General features: G+C 34.3%; 1 protein-coding gene across 7 annotated transcripts in view; it reads left to right on the top strand.

Moving 5' to 3' along the window:
- The window catches only part of LOC116165328 (potassium voltage-gated channel subfamily KQT member 5-like), a 345,213-nt gene that overhangs the window by 20,457 nt on the left and 296,771 nt on the right, over positions 1–27,985 (top strand). For 5 of the 7 annotated variants that reach the window (XM_031479669.1, XM_031479668.1, XM_031479673.1 and 2 more), the window contains exon 1: positions 20,105–20,238. The exons of 1 other annotated variant lie outside the window; for it this stretch is intronic. In XM_031479669.1, coding sequence (XP_031335529.1) covers positions 20,120–20,238 — 119 coding nt within the window. In that variant the 5' untranslated portion in view covers positions 20,105–20,119. Of the gene's footprint in view, positions 1–20,104; positions 20,239–27,985 lie in introns of those variants that run through there. One more of the 7 variants, XM_031479670.1, reaches the window with a different exon arrangement.

The following is a 27,985-nucleotide window of genomic DNA, read 5'->3' as shown; positions in this document are numbered from 1 at the left end:
GCAGGTTCATTTTTCCTATTCGGGGTTGCTGAGCGTACGAAAATGTTCTCCACATAAACACTGCCGGAAATATTTCTGGAAACTGCCAGATGAAATTACGTGACTGCAACCTAAATTACATTATGATAACTAGATATAGATTAGAAAAGATTTCTTACGGAAAAGAATGTTAAGCAAATTAAACCATTGTTGGAATTGAATGCGCAAATAAAGAGAATGTATAGTAATGAAGTTTTAAACCCAGAGGTATCCTTAAACTAGAAAATCGATTATCCCGTTAAGATACTTTAGAGACTTGCCAGCTCTGATTATAGGGTTACTCACCGTTTGAGTTTCGCAAAGATCTCTTGTTTGGCATGGAATAACCACGTATAGCTTAAAGTATTATGCAAAATATCAACATTGAAGGATCTGTTTATTTAATGCATTCGCAATGCCATTCCCATTCCTAGCGTTTACAGAGATATTTTTCGATTACCCTTTTACCACATATTTCACACTCTACGAGGAAGAAAACTGTGGGATACGGTACATGTGTATTTCATGAGTGGTTAAGAACTCGAGACATTAAGTGGCATATAAATAATACATTCTTAAGGTTAGTAAACGCGTTGAAAACAAAATGTACTTCCCTTATTATCACTGTTTTCGAGAAAAAATACAAATTCTACCACAGATTGTAGGTATTTATTCAGTGTTGTCGGCTCATTGGCAGTAGGTACATATGCTTTATACAATTGTAAGCCTGCAGGCAGTCTTACTTTTCCGAAAGTACATGTGATTTTGGGAGAGAATGTGTTACTTAGCATTGTTCATAAAACGTATTGGGGATGATGTATCTTGCTACCCATTAGTCACGAAAGAATTTAAACAACTGTCTCTCCCAGTATGTAAGAAGCGAAAATTGTTAAGATAATCTGATGTAGATGTGATTTGGATTACAATTACCAATCACGCATACTTAATAATTATTATTGCATGTTGATTACCCCGTCTTTTGTCGTGGAGGATAAACCCAAAATTTTGAAGTTCAAAGGCAAGAGTCTCCTTTAAAATTTAAATTAACTGTAAAGTGCCCAATAGAAAAATCTATTTTAAACAATAAAATAAGAATGAAAGTCTATTTCGATTAACTTTTAAAAATGAATGTCAACTTTCTGTGTACACACCCGAACAGTATGCGACATTTTTACCTACATATGTTGAAGGATACAATTAAGTGCTATACAAAAAGGAACGTGACGTAAACAAATGGCTCTAAAACCGATATTGGCCTGTAGAATCCAAAATTTCCAAGTTCCAAGATTGGGCTACTAGTTCAAAAGATACAGCCCTTTGAATTTTCTTTCGAAATTGGTTTCTTTTCTAGTCCATAACTTTTGATTGAGAAGTCTGATCGAAACAGTACGAATTGTTTTGGATTCTACGCACCAAAATTAATAAGAAAAAGTCTTTTCCCGAGAAATTTTGGTGCAGTTGATTTTTGGTAAAAAAGGAAGGTTGTACACTGCCTATTTTTGAGGCCCTCACAAAAAATTGTCTCAGATCGACCCGGAAAAAAATGTTTCTTATAGAATGTGGCCTGTAGAATCCAAAATTTCAAACAGTTCCAAGATTGGGCTACTAGTTCAAAAGCTACAGCCCTTTGAATTTTCTTTCGAAATTGGTTTCTTTTCTAGTCCATAACTTTTGATTGAGAAGTCTGATCGAAAAAGTACGAATTGTTTTGGATTTTACGCACCAAAATTAATAAGAAAAAGTCTTTTCCCGAGAAATTTTGCTGCAGTCGATTTTTGGTAAAAAAAAAGGAAAGTTAAGTATTCAAATACCTTGCGAAGTATTCGAATACTAAATATTTGTGAAAGTATTTGAGTTACAAATACAAATACTGCTTCCATAAAAGTATTTAATTACAAAGTATTTGAATACTTTAAAGGATTTGAATACTAAAAAGTATTTACAAAACGAATACTATCCAGCTCTGTCGTTGAATGTATGGTAGGCTGCGCCATCTTGCCGTATCCATGTCCTATAGTTGTAACCTCAAATTGCTGAAATTTCAGTTAAAAAAATCTCGAAAGCATTGTTAAATATTCTTCAGAAGTAACGGACGCAAATCACCGTGTGCATTTTCGAAAATGTACGGTCCAACCCGTAACTTTTGGAGAATGAAAAGGTATTAGGTGTTTTAGTTTATTGTATTCTCTACTCCACAATCTGCAATTTTACTTGTTTTGTTGGCATGGCCATTTAAGTGGAAGTGCTTCGTCCGAGGCAAAAATCTGATTGTTCTTCTTTAGTGAAGCGATTTATTGCTAAATTGCCAAGAAGGCAACTGTGAAGGAACTTTGAGCATTATTGGTGGAATCAAAAATAAATAAATAAATATCGAATGACATCTTTAAAGAGTATCTTAGGTATTCACGCGAAATAAAAAACTTGTAAATAAAAAATGGAAGATTAATATTAAGATTAATATCAAACGGCTGACATCTATAAAATGGCACTAAGTGTAGCTTCATTTCTGTTGACGATTTGGTAATAGCCGATAAGGGCATTTCGCCGTAACGCTTTGCCATAAATTGAAAATTTACACCCAGTACAGCACAACTAATGAAAACAGCACGTTTTCAAAGTGCCCATTATGTCTACACTAGATTTGACATAAAGTTTTAACATAGGTAGACATAAAAGTTATTTATTGAGTCGTAAACTGATACTCATACACATTATGGCGCTCAACCTTATGAAGATGCTTTATCCATTGTAATGCGCTATTACAATTTACGTTACAATAAGACCTAATTTTCTCGCTTAATTTTTATGACCACTAATCCAAACTGTAGAAATCCGAGTCAGTTTATTATTTAGGGATGTAGAGCGTGTAAGTTGTTATCTGAGAGAAATCGATAAAGTTTTCACATAGCGGCTCTAAAATGTCATTCTCCATGAGACAGAAGTCCCTTGAATCTGTCTCCTACAAAATAAGGCACCATATTATGAACATTAGCCGACATCCATTCGCCGGTTTCACTGAAATTACGAAGAACTAGCACCGTATAATTCAAGGCTCATTTTAAATGCATCGACTTTTTTTCTGTAGAATAATTGATAGCCTTTTCTTCGTCCAGAGTGTATCTGTAAAGCAAGTTAACAATTAGAAACGAGATTCTCCGATTTTTCTAAAACGTGGTGTGATCGATTAGTGAAACGAAACGCTTATGCCCTAATACTGTTTTGCCACTACATGTCCCCTAAACATAATGAATAGTTACATCGTTCTTCCATGTTGAAATTATTTTAAAAAAATGTGGAAGTCCGTGAATTCATGTTAAAAAAATTTTCAAAACGCTTTTTAGTCAATGAAAACTTGCATAAATGAAGGAGGAATTTTCAATTTCAAACAATTAATGAAAAATTTATTGTGTTCCTATATAGTATCATTGCACAATGATAGTATATAGTCTTCAAAGAATTCACCACAGATATAATGTAATCTAACATATGTATACCTATCGCGTAAATGTGTGATAAAATAACGATTAGAATTTGGACAATGAAGAGAATCAAATAATTACACGTTTTGTGTTTAATCTTATGTTTAAGGTTTAGATTGAGTAGATAGAAGTTTAGAGGTAGTAATGTCCATCTGTTTGCCCGGCTGTAAGGATTAACGCCTACAGCTCTAAGATGAAGATTCGGTACAACGTTTGTATATAGTGCTAACTGGCCAATAGAAAGTGTCCAAAACATAGCGATACATTTCGTGCTGAGAGTTCTTTCAAGGGGTGCGATATGTTTGTAAGGATTTTAAATTACTGGCGCTTGAAATCCCCTCTTTGTGTTTGTGAGTGTTTAATAAGAAATGTTAACTTTAGTTTGAGACGGACTATATTCATAAGAAAAATCTAAAATTACCGCCAGAAGGTACGTCGTACGTCGCTATAGTTCCATTTTCTCGCTTTGCAACTTGAAATTGAGGTTTTGTGTGATTACTTTGAAAATGCAGATCTGGTCAATTTCTCCGTCGTCTGTTCGTTTTATTTTTGTTGCAAAATAAAATGCAAAGCTTCAACTGCCTTAATTATAAATTATTGTATGTTCTATCATAGTGTGACGGCGCGGCGCAATACCTACTTTTACCTACATACGGTATGCAATGGATTTTTGTAAGTAAGGGGATTGATCATCCCTCCTCTGAATTAAATTATCAAACTTACTAATCCTACACAAGAATTAAATGACCCACGACTAGCTCTTACCTAAACCTTCATGAAAGTGGAATTAATGAAAATTTCGCTTGTTTCTCCTGAAAACTTTGTTTTTTACACTTGGTTCTGACTGTTTGCCAGCAAAAGTAAACACGAAATTGTCATAAAACTTTGAATATATTGGGGAGATGAAACAGTTCCAATTTACACTTCTTTTATATGTTTTCTGTTTATATTGCTTAATAAGAACTGTAACAAAAATAAATCTAATTCGTGACTACGTTCTTTTGAACTACCCTTACTTAAATATCAAATAAAATATCAGAATACGGTAAATTACAAACGGCCTCAATTGGCACAGAAACTAGTATACTTTATCGATAAATGAAATAGTTTATGAAAATGTTTCCTAATTATATAGAAATTAAAGTCACTCGACCTCACATCAAAGTGTGCTTTGGCAGACGGTGATTTTTATACAAAACTTGGTACGACCCCCCATCAGAGACATTATTTCGGAAACTGACAAGCTGGAAATTGGAAAAAACAGCACGTAACACCTGCGAAAAACCGCGTGAAAATTTTCGTTTCACGAATTACCTACGAACTTGTTAAAACTAGAGACTTTCGCTCTGAAGATCCCAGAACGGCGTGGCTGGCTACTCTACTCTTTTGTAGTTAAAGACAGAATCTCTTCAACATGCAACTTTACTTTATATAAACACGCACTTCTCGCATTCGAACTTTACCCCAAGTCTGAATTTACTAAAATTTGTGAAATTATCAAGCCTATAATTTGACCTCACTGTATACTGTCTACTAACAAACTAATATCAATGCGCACTCCTAGGAAAATTTAATTTTAAACCTGAAAACTATTCGAAAAAAACCATTTAAAGCTTTTAGACAATTTTTCCAATATGAGAAATATCAAAAAGCACACTAACAGTACAAGCACAGATTTAAATATACTAATTTAAATCTGTGGTACAAGGTTGCATTTTAAATAAGTGAACTTTAATTCCTCAATAACAAAAACCTTCTAAACCTTTCGGTGTTACGGGCACAGTCGGGTACGACCAACGATATGGACTATTCAGAAATCGAGTCGGTGTAGTGTCCTAGACCTAGGGTTGCCATCTCAAAACTCTGCCAACTAGGACAGGAAGCGTGAAAACCCCGGATTTAGGGATTATAAACTCGGACATATCAACTGAATTTTAGAAAAAATATTGTCTGAAGAAATAGTCTGTGAAATTCTACTTTATTTTTATCACTGACTAGAATGTTTCAAATTCAATAATAGTAAAAAGGAACAAGGGATTAAAAAGAGTTTTTGTTCCTAAGAGAATGGTTTAAATTTAATATTTTTTAAATATTTTTAAGGGAACAAAAACTAGTTTAATCCAGTGTTGCTTATACTATTTTTTTCCAATACCGATCGATTTAAATCCATTTTTCCATGAATTGTTTACAAGAAAACAAAAATGAGGGATTAAAACTTTATTAATCTCTAGGGATTAAAATTACCTGTTAATGTACAAAAATTAGGGATTAAATTCAAGAAAACAATGTAGGTATTGGAAAAATGCCTTTCTTTGGTCCACTGTTATGCCACTAGTGAAAATATTCTTTCAACGTTGGTATTATGAGCAGGAATGCAAAAAAGCACCAGACAATTTTCAATAACTGAGGATTCGGCGTTTTAAAAAATTGTAACCAAAGCTGATTGGCGCCTTAAAAGTTTATCTTGTTTTGACAGAAACTCGTAGATATCTCAGTAGACTAAAACCCGGACTATCAATGAAACCCCGCCCGGACGCTCCCCGGACGGATGGCAACCCTACCTAGACCCCTTTTTTTACTGTGTTGCAAAATAAAAAATATATACTTACTCATCTGCATTACATTTTTTTAGTTATGGGAAATTAGTGCAAATTCTTTAATTTCGATTTCTGGATGAAAAGATATTTTTGTTTTCGTGTTCCTTTGCTATAGGAGGACCGAAATTGTTCTCTATCCTAACGAATCACTGGTCTTTATTTTAACATGTAATAGTAAAAAATCGTATGTGAGCTACAAAATTCTACCGATTTACTTATTATTTGGCTTGTACCAATTTTAGTAGCGCCATTATTTAAATGTGTAGCAACACTGCCTATTTTGTACATAACTATAGGCGATCAATTTCAATTACAATGCTCGGTCCCGTTACAATATTAAATTTCGCATTTAATGTGATGGTTCGCAAACAATTTCAGCATAGACTGCTTATTTCTTACTTAGGTGCCGTGAATTGTTGAGATAATTTAAAAGTCAATTTTCAGCATCGTTCGTCTACGACATACTCATATATTCCGTCGTGTGGAAGTTACATTAGTATTCTTGAAACAATCAAGCAGGGTCTAAATGGAATTGAAGTTGCGAACACTTTAGAACCACTCTGTAATATTTTGCATAGGCTTCTTGACGTGAACCAAAATACTGCCGCGCCGAATATGAGAAAATTAATTAATTAATTACATGTTACTTAAAGGGTTGCAGATGAAAGCATCGATTGGGGTAGTGATAATATTTATAGTATCAAACTGTAATGTTTACTTAAAGAACATGTTTGGGGTTTATACAAATAGACGTTTCAACTAGCTGGTGCGGTTATATGTAGATGGAATCGCGGTACCTATGTGATATTTGTGAATCGCCCTCCATAACGTTTTAAAATGCCACTAAAATATTAGCGACATTTTTAAATATCACCACGTTTCGTATGGTCTACATTAACATTCGACTTGTTAACCCTTTCATTCCGTTAAAAAGCACTAACATTTATTGATTTACATCAAATCAGTTCGTAGCCCTTAGAGGGCAATTCAATAGAAGTGCACTGTGCTTTTTATAACATATCGGTGACATATCACTGCCATAAAGGTTCTAAAAACGTGTTGTTTATGGACTTTTCTTACAGCAACTGAAATCTCCACATTATTTCACAAGATAAACCTCCCGTTGAATGTTTTTTCACGTCTCTGGTTTGAGTATGGTGTATGATAATCCCATTCGTTCCAAACAGGACAATCTCACGGCTCTGAAAACAATCGGATCCATCTAAAGATGTGTACAAGATACTGAATAATCACCTAAATGCCCCAGAATTGCTTCAGGAAATTAAACTCAAAGTGCCACATGTTAAATTAAGGAAAAACGATATCATCTTTTTAGTGACCACTCCGTCATCGCCACTATCGAGGAGCCTGTTGGCTTTAAATAAGAAGTGCCGTGAGAGAGACATCGATGTATTTCACGGCTCTTTGAATGAATTAATTAGTCATATAAGATCGTAATTACTGTGTAGTTTTAGTTTTAAGTACAGCACCCCAGTGCCATGTAATTGGAATAATTGTATTATCTGGCTAAACAAATAAATAAATAAAACCTAATTATGTAACTTCCCCTACCGAATAATATGATTTTTTAACAATTACGCTCAGTAAATATGCAAAACTTCGCGTCATCCATTCATTAAATTGTAACGAGACAACCAACCGCTTTCACTGCTGATCTACGAGTAGGACCTGTGGATTATGTAAGCTCATTTTGTGCAAAATGCAAAGATAAACAAAAAGGCAATGCATACTGAAATTAAAATGTCACCAATCACCATGTAACGTAGGATCCCAACTCTCGGCGTAATAAAAGAATCGGGAAAATTACTTCGATTAAGTGCTTTGGGTATTGCGCTATTGATCTTCATTTCAAGCCACTAATTGAAACAAATTCATGTAATCCGGTTGAGGAATTCGCGGAAAGTAGGATTTAATCACTTCTATAAACTTTATACGAATCCCCTCTAATATGCATCCGTTACTCAAGTATGATAAACGAATTTAATTATGGTCTCAAAATTATCCAACTATTGCGTGGCTATTATTATAGACATGCAGGGAAGCGATAGAAAGTAAAAATGTTGCTGTTCCATTACAAAGTTAGCTTTAAGCAATGTTCTCAGAGGAGGTTGGTAAAACTGGTGAAAATAAGTTCAAATACTGTGATAACGAAAATTTGTGTGCCGTCGCAAGTAAATTAATGTTACGTAAATTACGTTATCAGTATGTCTTAATCTCTAGTGAGGAAGCGTGTACTAGGTACATTTATCACTTAAAAACTTTTAAGTTGATTTAAAAACGTGCATTTACGCACTATAATACTCTTTAGATATTTTGACTACCAATTGTGTGAAATTTAAATCGTTTTCTCACCACTTTAATTTATTTTGTATGGATTTCAAAGTAGGGATTTCTTTAGGGTGCTTTTGGCATTCTATTGCTGGGGACTGTGCTGGAATAAGACGGTTCTCAATCTGTAATTAACTATGTTTAACGGCGAAATCACTGTTAAACTGATGTTGACGTTTACCAAAATTGTGTATCGTACATTGGCGGAAGATCATCGGCAATGCGTGTTAAAGGGATAAATTGAACTATCGGCTGCAGGTTATAACTATGGATTGGATTGTTTAAATTCAAAGCGCTTATATATATATATATAAGATTTTTCTTGCTCAGGTGCCAGAGATATAAGCCACCGAATACAAAAAAAGAACTGAATATACTATTGAAAACTGTGGGAGTATCTTAAGGAATTGGACGAACGGACAACGAGAGTGAATGCAATACCGCACTCAACTTCGTTGGAAAATGTGCTAAGAATTAAAAACGTTCATATTAAGTCCTATTAAGCATGTGTTACAACAGAGACTTTAAACAAAATACACTTTTTTAAGGAAAGCGTCAAATTTCAATGCTGATGCTCAAAAATCGATTGAAAACTTATAGTTTAGTTGAAATTGTCACCACAAGTGGCAAAATCGGCCAATGTATTTGTTGTAAAAATACTTTTGTTTATTGTTACTAAAGTATGCGTCTGTAAATCGCTGCAGTTCTTTTTTGTAGCGGTATGAATTGTCAGATTAGGTTTTTCAACATTGGACTCATTTTTCACGCAAAAATGTTCTCTTTACGAGAGTGAACCAAAAAATAATTTTGGCATAACTTCTTTATTTACCAATATTTTACACCAGATTGTAGACACCTTCAAAGTATAACTATATTGACTGTATAACGAATTGGTCTATCTTGTTTTCCAGTTTTTAAATTCACTTATTGTAATGTACTTTAACCACGGTTACACTCTCAAAACGTTTTCCTTGAGCCTTTTCGACTGTACGGAACAAAAACAGGTCACATGGTGCGACAGAGGTATAGGCTCAATCGGTTTCATGTCGTTTCTTTGTTTTGGGAAAACGATAATCGATAATTCGGTTGGATTATTTGAGTGATCGATTATTTGATTAATGGGTTATTTGATTAATCGGTTATGACAACGCTCTAAGCCCTAAAGATTTTGCGCCCCATATCAGGCAAAAGATTTTTTAATAGTCAATAAAGAGATTGTAAATGACAATGAAGTGGGTACCTTCTTATAACCATGTTTATATTAGACAGCATCTCTTTTTAGAGTCTTTCATCACACCATTAGGTAGTAACCACTGTGATTTCACAAAAAGTTCCGCTCCGCTATTCAATCGGGTGCAAATTTATTTTCGTTTCGCGGATGTTTGGGTTAGTTTGTCACGAATACAATTTAATAAGAAAAATTCAGAAATGTAAATGTAATTTTCGATTCAAGCTCAGCGCTGATTTTTAGAAATGCGTGAAGTATGAAAGGAGGAACATTGGAAAATATGTATATACGCTTACGTTTGCGTTTTTGATTGATTTAGGTTTTCACATTTTGAACTTGTGAAGCTCTTTTCGTACGACGCCAACAGAATAGTCAATCTGTTTATCGTCCAGTATTTAAATTAAATGGGGAGGGGGTGGGAGGCGTGTCGGTATAAGGCCCATCTGCGTTGCACTTTTGTTTTCTAAAATTTTGTTCTCTGAAGTGAAAACGTGTAGGCAAATGCAGACGTTTAGGCGGTGAATGAACTGTAATGATTAAAATTGTGAAATATTTATGTGTCCACGCCGGCATCGTTTACTTATTTTAGAAATATTACCTTTCTTGCTATACGACATAAACATGAAATAAACTTCTGACTTCGTATACAATTTTCGTTTAAAAATCGTGATAAAGAGAACTTTGCGTTTGACTACACCATCGTTAAACGGAGGTTTTCTGAGTTCGAATACAATTATAAAGAACACCACATCATTTGCGTGCGTGGTGCATCGACGCTACTAAAATAAGCTCGACAGAATGCGAACGTTCCCTTTAGAAACCCTTTCCAAACAACTAGAGATTTCTTGTCACCTAAGTGGAACTGCATTCGAACACTTTCAGTGTAATTTCGAATGCAAGTTAAGTATTTGCATAAGGAGAAGTCAAGATAATCGTGGGGAAAAACACCTGTATTCCCGCAGCTTGGATATTTCACTCGAGTCTTTAGTTAGATCGACGTTTTTTGATCAAGTTTCTTTTGTTTTCCGGTTTTGAAAAGTAATAATTTATTAAAATTGAAAACCACGAATGCGTCCTCTTCCTCTCACGGTGGCATTGTTTTCATGCTTCTTTCATACTTAAAGTAAAATTTTCGCAGATAAGTAAATTTGGAAGCTCTCTCATTTAAATATGAAAATAACGGTCAATCCTTTTAGACTTTGTTCAAACGAAGTGCTTCCTGCCTTTTTCACCTTAAATCAATTGTTTTCGGATAACTTCAATGAAATTTAACAGGTATCGACTATCAAGATCAACCTGTCAGGTTCTTTCTAATTTGCAATAATTGCTGCTATAAGAAATAGTAAGCCTTTGTGCATAAAACAAGTTAAGGGCTTATTTCTGTATCAATCGGTCCGTTTCTCTATAGTTTACAAAAGCTCTCGATGAAAGTAGTGTTATGAGATCTGTTTGTAGTAAAATCTTTGTGCAAAATGAAACCAGCACAGTAAACTGCTTTTGCCAAACAAAGCTGCAAGTTATAACTTGGAAGGTTGTTAACGTATAGTAGTCTGAATAGCTTTATGATACTTATCTTTGATTTAGTATTTTATCTTGTAGTTTCACTTGCCAGTAAGTATATACTGCTCCCGATAACTCAGTTTAATGCCATAAAGAGGGAGATTCATGCCTGACTAAATTGTAAGTGTTGCTTTTCTTTAAAAATATACAGTTTGTGTAATGTGCTTCGAGACAAATTCCCTTTAAAATTTCTATCCTTTAAATAATGTCTTTCTTTGCGCATCAATCAGTAAAAGTTTGAGAGCACTTTGTACGTCGCTTCGTATAAATTATAACGCACTGAAAGGATTTGTCATGTGACAACCGTTATTAATGCATCAAACTATTTCTACCCTTCCAAAGTCTCCTTATGTAGGTTGATAGTATTGTTCGCCTAAAATTAAGTGTAATAAAAAGTAAGGTATATGTAAAATAGATGTAATACAACGTAAAAGGACCCTTTTCTGAAATGCGCCGTCATTAATCAAAGCGGAGTTTGATGATCATAGAAGAAACCTGCATGCACTTATTACTTACCGGTAAAGGGTTGAAAGATTAACGTTACAATAAAGACGTTAAGAACTTTGTCGGCGGTATCACCAATTTATAAAGGATAATCTAACCATGAAGAACATTTAATGAAGTAGATAATCAGTCGAGCAACAATAATACGGGTATACCTTTCGGTAAGGAAGCGTACGATTCAGGTCGTTCGAGTATATGAGCCGTTTTTCTAAAGTGGAGGAAAATTAAAACGCTTCCTTCTAGAATCCGTAACTTTATTATTGTGCAATTGAGATTGTTTTATGTTATAATCAAACCCTGTGTAAACGGGTCATTAATACATTTTTAAACTTTATGTAATTGTACGTGAAACACTTACACACCAAAAATTATAGCAAAATTTTGATAAAACGGACAGGTTTCGACAGCAAAGCGCGTTGTTTTACTGTGGAAACGATATTGCTGCGGTTTGTGATGTACTTTTGCAGATTATTTAAAATTGATTGTGTTTTGTATGAGTATAGTTTATCCATTTCTCATGATTATGGGTCCAGATTTATTCCAAGCATTTCCCCAACTTTTTAGACTATGAAATTTGGTTGTCCATTCTCGAAATGGGGGTTCTAATTGTTAAATAAACGGATTATACATTCCCCATGTAATTTAATAATAGTTATATATAATCTTATAAACACGACTAGTTGCGACGTTTAAGTCATCTTCAGGTGAAAAACTAGAATATATATGATAAAAATGCGTACTAGGGACTGCTGACTAAAAGGGTTCGTTGTAGTTTACAATAGGTGGTTAAAAATTCAGGTACTTACTTAAGTACCTATCAATAACTACTTTAAGATTACTTAAAACTCATTTTTAGCTTTATCGATACAAGTATTTTCAACTTTAAATTACTCTATTACTACCTGAATTTTTAACCAACCAACCCTTTTAGTAAGTAGTCCCTAAACGTTAGTACAAATTTTTATAATACATATTTTTACTAAAGTTTTTCACCTGAAGATGACTTAAACGTCGAAACTAATCGTGTTTTTATAAGTTTATATGTTACCGTTGAAGTGCGGAAAATCGTTAAAGTTATCTAGATAACCTGCAAATTATCTAGTTAAGTCCGTTAAAGTGGGAAAAATGCGTTTGCTTTGCAGATTACCTAGTTATTCTGCAGATGCACTAGATAATCTACAGCTTAACAACCAAGTATGCGTTAATCTGAAAAAAAAATGGTTCTTTGCTTAAATGTAACATTAGAGTTGATTGCAACTACCTTTAATTTGGTACATACACTCAGTAAAATCAACTCAGTAGTAGCAAATCTTGTTTAAATTGTGAAAAGATAAATAATTACAACATTTTTGAAACAAACTTATTAAATTAGGTATGTAGTAAACACATTTTTAGAACCTTACTGCAATGAAATCATTAATTGTCTACGTGAATCACGTATTTGTATTGCTCTTTTGAATACTTTTTCGCAGTTTAACAATTTAGAATGTATTAATGTGCATATTAACTAGGTAATCTATAGATTGCTAGTTGCTACTAATTTCAAGGAAATTTCGCACTTTAACGGATCTGAACCGTTAATCTGCAGATTAACCCGTCAATGTGCCCATTAACGATTTTATAACATTAACGGTAACATATATAACTATTATTAAATTACATGGGGAAGGTATAATCCGTTTATTTAACTTTGTAGAAGTTCAAAGGACTCCTGAGCAGAGGAATTAGCGTACCAGCATTGTACCACATCATTAAATCTCTTAATTTCTTTATGTTAGATAAGACAAAGGACAAAGGACGAGTATACAGGCATGGCTAAAGAACCGGGACATTAATCAAGAGCAACTCCCCCAAAACTAACTTTATTAAAAATAATTTTCACACCATCATTAGAGAATTGTAATGAGCATGAGCGAGATCATTCTGGAGATGTTCAGGTAGAATTGTTAAAGTATTTTGGTTGATAAGGGATCATGTATTATTCTTTAAAAGTTATTCCCTTACGCTAAACCAATTTAGGGATGCTTATTGTGATTGATTCTAAAAGGTATGCAACGACCCCATCACAAATTATTCAGATGCCCATGCTTAAATTATGTTAGAATTGGCTTTTAATTTTAGCAGGTTTTTTTAATTAAACGTAATGAATAGGTACCAGGGCAATCTATAGGTGGTAGTTATTGATTCTTTGATCTTTTTGGAAATATTTGTTTGTGATTTTTCTGAAATGAACGGAACGGAAGGCGATACGCTTTCCATTTATGTGTCTCGCACCTTTTCTTGAATTGAACTTTATTGAAAAAAAGGAAGTGGATATTTTGGGCACATACTTCAAACTTTTCCACTCGAATTAACATTTGGTCATTTACAAATTATTTGAACGTATTGTATTTTCTTGCATCTGTGCGGCCTAATGCGATAAGCCAACCGATTCTGCGCAAGTTAGTGCCTTATGAAATGTGTCGCAGTGCGTGTCGAGCATTTTTTCTCCAATAGTTTCCCTTATCCACCACCCCCAGAGTTAAGGGTAAGTGTATTCTTTATCAATTTCTTAGGGCAAATACCTACTACTCCCCACGAAATCATAAAGTAACTTATTATATCAGGTACGCGATTATTTAAGACGTTTCCATTACTTATAGGTATTCATAACTTTTGGGTTACAAAAGCCGTTATCATTTTATTTATTATTATTAAGATTTTTCTCAATACTGCTAAAAAAAGATTTGCGAAATTCGTCTTCGTAACATTTACGAATTCTTTACACGAACGCATGTTTGTTACCTGTACAATCAATGCCCGTCTATAAATGATAAGTGAGCCGTGTGAATCATTCTCTATCGTCTCGACATTCTTCAACGATAGCGAACTCAAATTTTTCATTATCGCCAATAAAATGTAAGTACATTCGTGCCATATCTCCAACACTTGCCGATTTTCTCAGGTAAACGTTAATGGGGGACCGAAAAGTTGATGTGTTGTAATCGTTGACACATTATCAATTCATTAACTATATCCCCGTTTTATCAACTTGTTTCTGGAGACACAACTCCTCCTTTGTCATTATTAAGCAGCCATAGAAGAGCTAATTCCTGAACCTTATCTTGTAGGATCAACTTTTGCAATGTGCTCATTCGTAAATTGACGACTGATCGATGTTGTGATTATCTTTACACAAGAAAAGCAACTTCTGCTAAAAGAACACCTTAGGTGTCCGGCGTGTTCTGCTTCTGCTATCCAGCTCATTCATAATTATTTTATACTATGCGATCAAAAAAGAGGTTCTGTCACCTGGAATTTTTGTTTACATGGGAAACCATATTTAACTTGAATTTCCAACAGCGACTCGCCCTCAATTCTTTTTTGATCGCCAGTTATATTACCAACAATCATTGATACAAATTACAAGGTATTCAAAATGACCTTTTTTTCAACTTTCTTAAGAATGTTTCGATTTCTTTCCCTTGCATTCTTTGAGTAAGGTTAGTACTTTCTAACAATTTTATTTCCCCTTTCTCGTCAGAAAATTTCCACGCATTTCACACATGAACAGTAATGTCCAAAATCATAAAGTTTGATATAAAGTATCCCTAAAGTTTACGACACCCATGACCCAAGGACCGACGTTTCCATTTCAAAATAACCGCCATATTAAATTCCAAGTAAACTTGAAGTATGTAAGTACATTCGAAATCATCTATTATTTATTATTCCAGTGAATAATTTTTGGTGTTTTCAATCGGCTAAACATAGCTACAGTGAATCTGTGATGGTGTGAAATAATATTATACCAGTTTGATGAGTTACTGATTTATAATTAAAATTTATTCACGTTAAGGTAAAAATGAACATACATTCTTAAAATTATAATAAATGGTATTATGGTAAGGGAAGGCGAAATCGATTATCCAGTAAAATGAAGGTGTTTCACTCATCTTTTCAGCACGAACGTATATTTTACGCTTTCAAATCTCGGTTCTGTGACATTATCTGTCATATTCTGAATGTAGGCATCTGACACGGATTGTAATCTTAAAATGTTCAGCATAAAGATAATCAATTTGACTTTATATTATATAATACCCTAACCTCTGCTTGGAAGGTTTTTCTTATTGTTGATCTCTAACTACGTATTTCTCCGACATTCCTCGATCTTAATAAATAAAGAAACAGAATATATGTCTCAGTCTACATAGAAATTTAGGTGTCCTCAATCAACACAAAAGGGCAAATTAAAGAGTTAAATGAGAAAAATCATTCATTAATTTTTTTAATTAAAATTTAAACGTACAATGTGGGCATCACCATCTGGAATTAGACGATAACATACACGAGCTTATTAACGGAACACCAATTTCCGGTTTATTGGCAACATATAACGATCGTAAGCAAAATTATTTCGTTTTAGTCCAGATTTTCCGCAGTCTTCCGTTTGCCGTTGTGTTGTAGCACGAAAGATAGTTTCGGCGTACCTATACTGTGCGAAAGTTAATCGGCAAAACCCTCAGGAATTACAATTGATGATGCATTGACGATTCCAAAAAATTAATTTTGAATTGGTAACTTTAAACACTTAGACTACTCTCCCAAACATTGTTCATATTGAACATTTATGTACCAATTGCGCCAAAGGAACGGCAAAACCTACTTTCTTAATATAAACTGTCATGGACAACCAATAAGTTTACTACAAAACGCGGGCATTTTGTACCAAAGTTAAGGGGTTGAGTTATTTTGGACTGTAGTAAGCTTTCGAAGGGGACCCTGTGTGAGTTAAAATTTTATTTTCCACACATATGTGAGCATTTCTATTGAACTAGTTGCACGTACAATTTAAGTTGAAAAATCGTCCGTTTATTTCGCATTATTTTTAATGATCCGTTCTCGATATTTATATTAAAACTATCTAGAACTGTAAAAACTATTTGTTACAGTAGTAATTAGAAAGAAAAGTTTATAAAAATGAGGCGCAGTAAGAATTTCACATTTATATTGTTTACTTATTTGATTTTTATTTTTGGACTTTATTTGTAAGTAGGCGACGTTTCAGCCCAGGTTGCTCTACCAACCCGAACTCCACTATGCATATACAAATATCTATTCCCGAGCCCGTATTCACGCCACACATTAACCGACATCTCATTTCTTTTAGATTGTAACGATTTCAATTAAATAAACGGAACAATATAACTACGAACTAGAACTGTAGAATTGTTATGCAAATTAAAATTATCGAATTTTGGAAATTGGGAAGATCGAATTTGGTACCGCATGTTTTAAGTCTTGGTGAAAAATGATTATTCTCAAATTTATCAAGAATTGGTCTAATTGGCATGTAAAACCTCGGCGGAAAATACAAGTTTTCTTTTTAAATTTACTGCTTTCTGAAATTCTTCAGTCATCTAAAAAACTAATTCATACATTTATGAACATTTAGGCATGGGACAGATTTCACCTAAATTCAGTTATTGTTATTTAAATAAGAAGCGCCAATGTTCATTCATTTTTTTAAATCTATGTAAAATTTGCCAAATTGGAAAAATTGCATTGTTTTTGAATTTAGTTTTGTAGGCGTTTTTTTAAAGTATACTTTTGCCACCATAGATAAAAACATCACTGTGGTGATTTAGTACTCGTAAATTTTAAAAAGTATCCCACAATTAGAGTAGGTATATAACGAAAAGAAGGTAGCGCTTTTATCTGGTAGGGTTGTTCTAAACGAATGAAAGTAATATGAGCATTCTTTACCTTACGATATTCCGCATTGACAAGAGATTTGTTCGCTGTCTGACCATGGTCAAACATCAAATTTAATTGTATTTTGTTCTATGATAGAACAGTATTTGTTTCGTGACGGTTTTGTTAAAGCACATCAACCAGCTAATTATGATTACAATTACAAATTTCAATTCCGTTTCCCTTTCTATAATTACAAACTACCCTTATTTTTCAGTGTAGAATCCATTACGCATGTTCTAAGAACTACAGAATTTGGTATGAATTACTGGACACTAAGTGCACTCCATGCTTTGGACATGTTTACACTGTTAGGTATGGTCTATTTTGAACAAACTCTAACAATTTCGAAACCCTCCCTTCTAATAATCTTTCTCCGATTTGTTCGTAGGTTTTGAAAATGAATAAAAATGAGGGAATCGCATTAAAGTAAGCCAATTGTCGGTCATATAATAATCGAGTCAGCATCTTTACACACACCCTGTATAGTCAAAAAATGCCTACGCTCCTAAACACTGAATATTTTGGTGTTCCTAAATACGTAAATTTTCATGATACTGTAACTGAGAACTTACTTTACCGTTATAACGAATGATTATAGTCAGGTAGAACATTCATTACAAAAGCTTTTCAGGTACTTTACGTTTACTTTGATATTTGTCTTATTACGGTATTATGACAATGAACTTTAGTGGTAATCAAATTAACAAATTCTTACGGGTCGTAAATAGTTCGCATCTTAGTGGAATCTGAAAGTACATCATGGTAACCCTCAGCAAAGAGAAGTCTGAATGGCGAAAATGAAAAGAGAAGTTAACTTTTAGAAGTTCCCCATTATCTTTCAATGAAAATAAAAAGTTTTATCTCATTGTATCAAAACTTATATAAGACTGTAGTAGTACATAATAAATAATTCGCAAAGGTCGGTTTGAAACCCTGCAGTTAGTTCAGTGTATGTAACAAGGGATATGTATAAAACTTAAAGGGACAAGTAAACGACCGTAGCGGCAATAATAAAGAACAAGGCTGGGTACTTTCAGTAGGACAAGTTAACGCATCTAACGATGCCCAGGGAAGTGTGCCTTCGAGAAGAATATTGAATAAAGGATGGCGGTAAACAGTAGCGTTACGTGAACGATATAAGTGTGGTCTATTTGAATTTATGTCCACAAAACAGAGAAATCTGTGCCGAAAGGTAGAGTCTTTAATTGACATTTTCTTTGAATAACTTCATTGAAATGTACGCGGTAAGATATTCAAGGCGTGTCATCAATGTTATCAACAGCGACATATTTCTGCAAATCTGATACGTTTGCTATGTGATGCGCAAACGAAATGAGGTACCTATTTCAAATCCATTGAATTAGGAAGTCGTATCAGTAGGTCCTCATTTACTCTAAGGGAATTAATTTAGGCATTAAAAGTGGTTTATCGTAGCAACTGAACATCGTCGAAAAGAGCTAATAACTGTCCAGGCAATAGAAGAAAGGTTACAGGCTCCCAGGGAATTGATTTTCCGTTGACAATATAGAATTCATTCCGGATTTTTGAAAAACCACCATAAATTATCAGTGACGTCGGCGACCTATCTCTAAATATTTCTCAGGTCTATAGACTTTATTTACGAGCACACAAGCTGTTCGAGAACATAACTAAACCCCTTTCTAAAGCGTTCTTATGCTTTCCATTACATAACAACACAAAAACAGTTTGATCATATCAGTTTACGTGCTATGAATCCATAGAAATCGACACGCGAGTATAAGCTACTGTATTGGAGAAAATTGGAAGATTGTAATACAAACGCTTTTAACATTAGACTTTATTAATCCTCTAGGAATAAATACCTACCCTCTCGCGCACAGTGATTCGTAATACTGAATTTTCGTAAAAGTAATAAAATTTAAATTAACGCGGAGAAAAGTTGTAGGAAACTGCAATTTTCTCCTTGAGTACGAATTTATTGGGTCCACTTGAGACAGATCAGCGAACTTACAAGCCAGAAATTAATATTAAGTTAAAATACTACGAAGCTTTAACCTTAATGAAATTTGAAAAGCAAATTTCTGTAATTAGAAACCGCCTGCCTGAGGGTTTGCTATATATTTAAAGGTTACAACACTATTAGTTTTTCAGGTAAACAATTACTTCAAAAGATCTAATTGTATTCTAAAAATCAAGAGATCTCATCTCTACGTAAATGTGTAGAAAAGCACCTTCCGAAACAAGTAAAAATTCTTAACGGCCCTTTACTACAAGCAATAAGATCATACTACATGATCTTGGTACAGTAGGTATATAAAACGCACATTTGAGCCCAACTAAAACTTCGGCATTGTAAAATCATTCTTAAACGCTTTAATGAATAAACGAAATTTCCCAAAAACAGTCAAATGATATTGACTTCAGTTAGACTTCCTCGATACAAAATTTATAGATTTGTAAGTTGTAGTGCAGAAAATTGATACAGAGGATCAAATATTTTATTTCTTACATCCAAAAGACACCTGAATCAACGCTCTGGAAAATTAAAGTGAGACAGGGTTATTAAATCAGACGACATACAACTGACACCTGTAAATGGAAAAACCCGATTTAATTGTAGGTAACTGATAACGCCAAATAATGTTGAATTTGACTTGTTTATTATGGCAGTTATTTCGCAATCGGGTTTGAGTGTGTATCGCAGCGTTTGTAATTTGAACTTATGGGTATTTTGTGAGGTGGATTATGGTGATGAATGGAGGATGCTGTCGCGCAGAAAAAGGTAGTGTTTAGTATGTTCTCATTCGCTTTAAAATCGCAAAACTTTTTGTTTATAATACCAATGATTGAGATACTTTAATTAACGATTACCTATTTGGGAACCTCAGTATGTGCAATGAAAATTAAACATGGGGTTTATGCATTTTGTTAGAAAATTAATTAGGGTCATTATAGTGCACGTTGCCGAAATTTGCAGCTCTGGAAAAGGGCGAGTTGTTTTTTTCGTCAAAGAACTGAGTTCAGCATTTTGTTGATCTTTTTTCTTCGGATTTAGGGCGTATACTTTTCAAATTGTTTTAATAAATGTACATTTGATGACACACCATTCAAATCATGCGATCTTGTTGAATGATGAATCACTATTTCAAACGTGTTTGATATAATATCTCTTTACCGCTTCGCCATTATCTAAAAGGATTGTTTAAATGAATAAACAATGTTAATATGTTACATACAGTATAAAGTTCGACAGGTTTGACTAAATTCCTTGCAATGGAAGCATCCGAGGTGCCGAGTCCAGACGTTGTGACGTGGTGTGTGACGCTTCGAAAATTCCCACCCTGGGTTTGTTACATCAAAATACACAGGATCATTTTGACCCTTCCTCGGAGTGACTTTAATCCATAATATCTCATAGAGAGGTTTATTTAAAATTTACCTAATTCATGTAACGAAAGTTACAATTTATTGTTGATAAAGACTTCGGGTTCGTGGTTCAATTTCTCTTAAACATTTCCTCTTCGTCTTCCTTCGTTGTTAGTACGTTTGGACCTACCTTTCGTACTTTCCTAGACGAGCTCGAATAAAAAGGGTTAAAAATAGGAAAAACATTTTTTTGCATTAAAAATTGAAAAAAAACTCGTAATCAGTAATTTGGAAAGATTAACTCAAGTTTGTAAATTCTTCAGAATACTTGAGTACATCGGAAGGCATTACGCAACTTCAGCATTACCGTACTGGTGAGACCTTTTTTTATATAATTTTAAGAAACAATTTACTAGCTCTATTTACCTCGTTATCAGGGCTGAAAAAGGGGAAATGAAGGTGTCGAAACATAATTATGAATTTTTTTCTATTTGCAGCTAATGCTAGTGCTAAGTGGCAACATTTCAATGCACCACTCTGTGGCTAAAAATGAGTGCATTGTTAATAATGTTTAAGCGCATTAACGAAGTTGGGTGTGCTATTACAACCACTTTCTGTGTCTGTCCGTCCGTCCGCCCGAGGCAGAGACTTGCTATAACTAGACCCGCGCGTAACGTAGATTTTACTATAAACGCCTGTTGTCAAGATAGGATAGGCAACCAACTGTTCATCGCGGGGCAGACGTACGTTCTGCAGCTTGCTTTAGCATATGTTTATTCTAAATTTTAGTAGCAAAAAAGATAAACTGTTAACTGTTTTAATCGAATTTATTGGTATTTTATTTGAACTAAATTGGTACCTATATAACTGCCTTACTCTAGTCCTAATTCGATTCATATGTGTATTTTGGTGGTGAACACGGAACACGTATGGGAAAATATACTCTTAAAACAAAACATGTAAGTAGTGAGATATGACTATTTAGCGGATTTTGATTCAATATATGCCTATCCAAAAACCCAAATGGGCTGTAACTGTTATTTATTTTTTTTAGACTGCTGATAACCATTTTGTTTACAACGCGGTGTGGTGTGGATTGAATGAAAAACCTGAATACATTTTCAGCAATTTGGCAAATTTTTAATGCATCGCTTGATACGTGCAACAATCCTACACGATTTTTTCTAGTTTTGAATGACTCTCTGATGCGAATATCGCATCTGCACATATGGAACATTTAACAGACTTAGCTATTTTTCTTGTAACAAAACCTGAAATATACTTAGTACCAGTAAGTACTTAGTTACGTCTATACCTAATTAGGTACTGCCGTTGTCCTGCTGGTAAAGGATGTTGAATAATAGTTCTACGTTATTTTAAGTGAATGGGAAAGTCGAAAACGCTCGGTATTGCATTATTGTTTAACACCTTCGTCGGTACCTTTCTAAAGCTGGTCCCAGACGATTCGTGCATTCGGCGAACGTTCGTAATTCGGGGTAGTTCGCGTAGCGTGTGGGAGACCAGTTTGTCTTGCTACGGCGAACGTTTTTCATTCGCCAAAGCTTTCCGCAGATTGTCGGTAAAAGTGTACGAATCAAAGGGATACAAAACGTGGTTCGTCAAGCTCCCACACGGTTCGTTAAGTACCCGTACTTTTAAACGACTTATTTTAACCGTTTTTTAACTCAGTTGGGTGATACCGGTGTCGGAGGTAAGTTGTATAGGGATTATTAACCACGAATAGAATGAGTTCTTGCTTTGTGTAGGTACGATTGTACGAATAGTAAATATCAAATTCAAGAGACATGGAATGGACGAATGAGCGGCGGCAATAACCTCATCTTCGCTATCCATTCTTTAGAACTCAAACACACCTACTGCACTGGCGCGATATCATAAAGTTTGCTAAAATCGTTCGCCAAACTACCCGGAACCCCGAATATTCGTCGAATACGCGTACTGTGTGGGAACCTAAGCGAACACGCAGACGTTCGTGTATTCGCCGAATGCACGATCGTCTGGGACCAGCTTAAAATAGGCTTCATTCCCCGCAAATGCACTATGGTGGGAGTAAATTTTTCTCTTCGAATGGCTCCGATCCATTGGCCCTTTAAACTTTTATCCGTTGAAAATCTACATATTATTTAAAATTTTATAGACAGAGTACATGTTGATACGTACGAGTTAACCTAAGTTTATTGGTTTATTCTCAACAGAAATTTATCTGTTTACTAATCGAGGTAATCAAGAGAATGATTAATGAACGGAACATCTAAAATAACAGCTTATTTCATTATATTGCACATCATCTCTGCGATTTTTGCCCCGCGGTGCATTGTGTGTTGCATACTGTGTCGACAACACCTTAGATACGTTAAGCGCAGTCTAGTTATAGCAAGTCTCTGGTCCGAGGCCTTAACTAGTACTACGTTTTCAATATATTTAATTCGTTCCTTTTGAATTCAGTAGCTTATATCTCTGGCATCGGAGCCAAGAACAATTTTGACGATTAATGAATGTTTGCATGCCCAGGCTGCGCAATGTCAACTTTCTTATTTATTAATATACTTTGTTGAAATTTTAACCACAGATATTCTATGCAAACATATCGCATATAAAAATCAGATGTGCGCATGATGCCATCTTTCTTATTTATGGTGATATTTCTTTGAAATTTTGATCAAAGATGCTTTTAGTAAAAGCAAACGTATCACATATTGTAAATTTCAGATTAATGTGCACATGCGCAGGATGCGCAATATCAAATTTATTAGTTATCGAGATATCTTTTTGAAATGTTAAACAGATGCTTCCGTTAAAGGCAAACATATCTCATATTGTAAACATTAGATGTGTGCATGCGCAGTCTATGCGCATTGTTAGCAGTGCCAACTTTCATATTTATAACAATCTTATTCGTCTAGTTACATTGTCCACATGGGCTTTCCATCGTAAGTTACAGTCAATTAGGGTATCTAAGTATTTAACCTCAGAAGCGGCCATTATGTTGTGATCACATACACAATTTAAGTAGTTTCGATTTAAACAACTAAATGAATGAATCAAAACGTTATTGAAAGGAACTTGGCGATTTATTAATGAAAAATACACAAAATAAGTTTTCTTTAAATTAAGAGACAACAAATCAGTGTTTAGTTGGTGCACTTGAAGTGGGCCATGCCATATTCCATTTTCAAGCGTAATGTCTCATCGTTTACCGCATCAAAGACCAAAATTGTATCGTCAGCAAAGGATACAATTCTAGCCCCAATATTTAATTTAATCAGGTCGTTGATATATCGGGTGATCAAAAAGAACTGCAGACAGTTTAAAATGGGCGCTTTAAGTGTTTAATATTTTTTACTTAAGGAATTGGCAAACATGTTTAGAAGGTGGTTTATTTATGTATTAGTGATTAAATTGATCCACCACTGCTTTTACATAAATGACATTTGGTATGTTATCAACGTTATAAATGTTTAGTTTTACGGAAAATTCAAATTGTCCGCACTACTTTTCGATCACCCGGTACAGGGTGGTGACTTGCGTAACGCATCATAGGGATTTCAATGTAAAATTCATAACATGCGATTATTGGCTCCCCAAATTATTTTAGAGCAAAAATGTATTAAGGTTTTTTGTAGAAAAAATTTTTTACGCCAATCAACCAATTTGCAATTTGCCAGTAAAGCGGCACAATTTAAAATCCGGGTGCGCTTTGGCAGCAAAACTGCCATGGTTGTCCTATTAAAGTAAAACGTTTTGGTTAAATTTAGTCAATGATGACTCGTAACCTCATAAATTGTTATACCCACAAAACATAAGCAAATATCTAAACGATACTTCTGTCTCCCATGTTCAAAACTATACTGCGGGATAGCGCAATAATTTGCTTTAGAGAAGTTGTACACTTTAAAGTATATAGGAAAAATTAGCTTAAAGCACTTGTGCTGTTTTAGTGCGGTAATTGAGCAATTACCTACTGTAAATTGTGCTTATGAAGGATAAAAAGCTGTTTGAGTGAAATTTGAACACATCAATTATTACATTTCCAACTGAGTAGTTTTAGTTTTACCCGATTTGATTTGCATTTTATTACCGATTTAACAAAGAAATCTGTGAATTTTCCAATTCAATTGCTACTCCTTCTTGCGACCAAAAATGATTGGTGTTCTTGATTCATATATTCACGAAAAATTAATTCAATTCCACCGCCACAGAGGTTGCTCATTCTCTTTATCAAGCGTCGAACATTCCTAAATATAAAAATGTTAAATGCTTGTATTTACTGCTGTCAAGTTTGTTATGCGAAATGTGATATTCTCTATATTTTCGTAAATCTAAATTGAATATTACTTTTTTAACATGGCCTTACTTCAAAATGTCGCACTCTGCATTTGACGGTACCTTCAATTATATAACGAGATCTGTATACCTACTAATGGAGCACTTCCACTAATTGCTTTAATGACTACTCATTTCTTGTTAATAATGAGGGTTCATTGATTGTACTTGACAAACATTATCCATGTTGTTCTGGTTCGGTTGACGGATAAAATCGAAAACCGTTTTAACACACATCAGGAAAAGGGAAAAGACGTTTTGCACCAATTTCATAGCGCTATACTAAAAGGTAGGCTGTTTCAGTGTAAATAATTGTCTAAAAATCGTTAAACCTATATCTTTATGCTTATATTTTATATTTACCGGCCACATATCTTACATCTTGCTTAGAAATCGCGCCCTTTTGGAGCTACAGAAAATTCGTTATAGCTAATTTCCTCTAGTCCCTTAAAATATCTGCATTAATGTATCGTCATATTGTGAATGAAATTTTCTGCGACCAACGGCGAATAAGTAATCGATGAGAGGATTTAGGTCCTACAACCGCACATTTTTTTACTATTTATCTACTAACTGCTAACCTAGGATTTGAACTATACCACCGCTTTACATCACTCGCCTTTCACTTCGACCGCCGTTCTGCCATAGGCATAGATCACACAGAAAGATTCTGCACTAAAGATTTAAACCCACTCGTCCGTTTAATGATTTGAGTAAGAAAGTTTCATCATCGAAAAATTGAATCAATCGTTGTTCTTGTTTATTAAATTTTGATTCATTTTTAATGCAGATTTCTTTTTAAATTTAGTTTTTATTTTCAGGTTAACTAACTTGTAGAAAAATCATTAAATTTTTTTTACCATGATTGAACTTCGCCCTTTTGTGATCCACCGTATTTATTAAAACGCTTTTTTATGGTTACTTTCTTGTTTGTCTGTCAGTGTGTCAGTCCCGAACTTGTTATGCTCTGTGCGTGTTTTGCAAACTGGCGAGCTCAGCCTAGTTAGGAAACGCTCATAGATTCACTCTTCTACGTCTACAGCCACGAACGAGAACATTATTTTTGCATTTTCAGTTGCAGATATATACTAAAAATGCAAAATTAGAAACTTAAAAACACACTTTTCTTCAAAAGAACACAGAATCTGAACTAAAAAGCCAAAAAAGTGCCTTCTCAATACATATTCATACTTCTCAATCTTTTCCAACGCAAATTTTATTTTGGTTTTTTAGTTCGGATTCTGTGTTCTGTTGACGAAAAGTGTTTTTTCAACATTTTTGTATACCTGTTCTCACGGGGTGCAATAAACAGCCGTTATTATGATTATTCTTGGTTAGATATATGAGTGATACATCTAACCTTTTTGAAAATCTTGTTTGCCACTACACACCGGATGCTGTTAATTGACCCTTACCAAACAGGTGAATGCTACCGACATAAAATGTTAGCCAACATTCTTCGTTACAGCTTGGTCACCATGTTTGCGTTATATGACATACATTTGCAATAAACTATGTAACAGGGTTTTTTGAAACGGAACACCCCATGTGGAGCTGATGGATGTATTCATGGCGCGTTATCTTTCAGCGTTCACTCGTGACTCGTGGACGGCAACAAATAATTCCGTTTACATTCTCCATGAATAAACACCATGTCAGCCATTTCTGCATGGTGGAAATTTTGTAGTTTCGGCTATCCAGTGCTATAATTTGTTTAGGCGGGTGCCATTTGAGTTAAAAAAATATGACATTTGGTGAAATTCAATTAAACATTTTATTTTTTCGATAAAGAACAAAAGAAATGGTATCCCGCGGTAAACTTTTAGCCAAAAATGAGCACATTAGGAAATTACAACTAGATCTTGATTTTGGCGAGAGTGTACTTCACATCTGCCATTCTACAAGAATGACACGGCACTGTGGGTTGCATTGAAAACTAAACACCCATCAATTGTACGTCGGTACTAACTGATGATAATTCAGCACCCACAGGATTGCGAAGAAAGTATCTGTTAGCAGATTGACCGAAGAGTTACTACAAACGCGTAGAATTAATACTATAATTTTTACTACAGAAAGAGAGAGAGATACGTTTTAATTGTAAAGATTCTAAAACTCATTGAAAACATACTGGAAATACAATTAGTTACAAGTTAATGATATATCAAGCTATATAGAAAAGGTTCTAATTAGGGAATGCAATACCGGCATTTTTGCGAGATTAATCCCGCACATAAATGGAGCGGGATCCCGCGGGATTTGCGGGACTGAGGAATTTGTCGACCAAGGGGACGACTCTGTTTACTTTGTTAATGAAACTGATAACGGCGAATTATTTTTTAAATAATTGTTAAACTTTTTTCATTAAAAATGTACTATGATTTTTGAGGCACTTTAGAAGACTTTTTGTTTTTTACAGTTAAGGTTTTTTTGAGTTCTAAGTTAGGCCGAAGGTACTTGTTTGTTAAATATTGTGATAATTAGCGATTTATTTTAATACAGAAGTTAACCGCACAGAATTGCTTATTTGCCAATTTATTTAAAATTTTGCGAGATCGCGCAAATTCCGGGATCCCGCGGGATTAACATCTAACAATCCCACAAATACCGGGATTGAGATTTTGCTGCGGGATTGCATTCCCTACTAGAAACCAATTTCGAAAGAAAATTCAAAGGGCTGTAACTTTTGAACTAATAGCCCAATCTTGGAACTGTTTGGAAATTATGGATTCTACAGGCCACATTCTATAAGAAAATTTTTTTTCCGGGTCGATCTGAGACAATTTTTTATTCGCGGCAAAAAAAGGCAGTGTATAACC

This window comes from Photinus pyralis, unplaced genomic scaffold, assembly GCF_008802855.1.
Source record: "Photinus pyralis isolate 1611_PpyrPB1 unplaced genomic scaffold, Ppyr1.3 Ppyr1.4_LG3a, whole genome shotgun sequence".
Classification (NCBI taxonomy): domain Eukaryota; kingdom Metazoa; phylum Arthropoda; class Insecta; order Coleoptera; family Lampyridae; genus Photinus; species Photinus pyralis.
The sequence above is the reverse complement of the archived record's forward strand: the minus strand, read 5'-3'. Positions and strand labels throughout refer to the sequence as shown.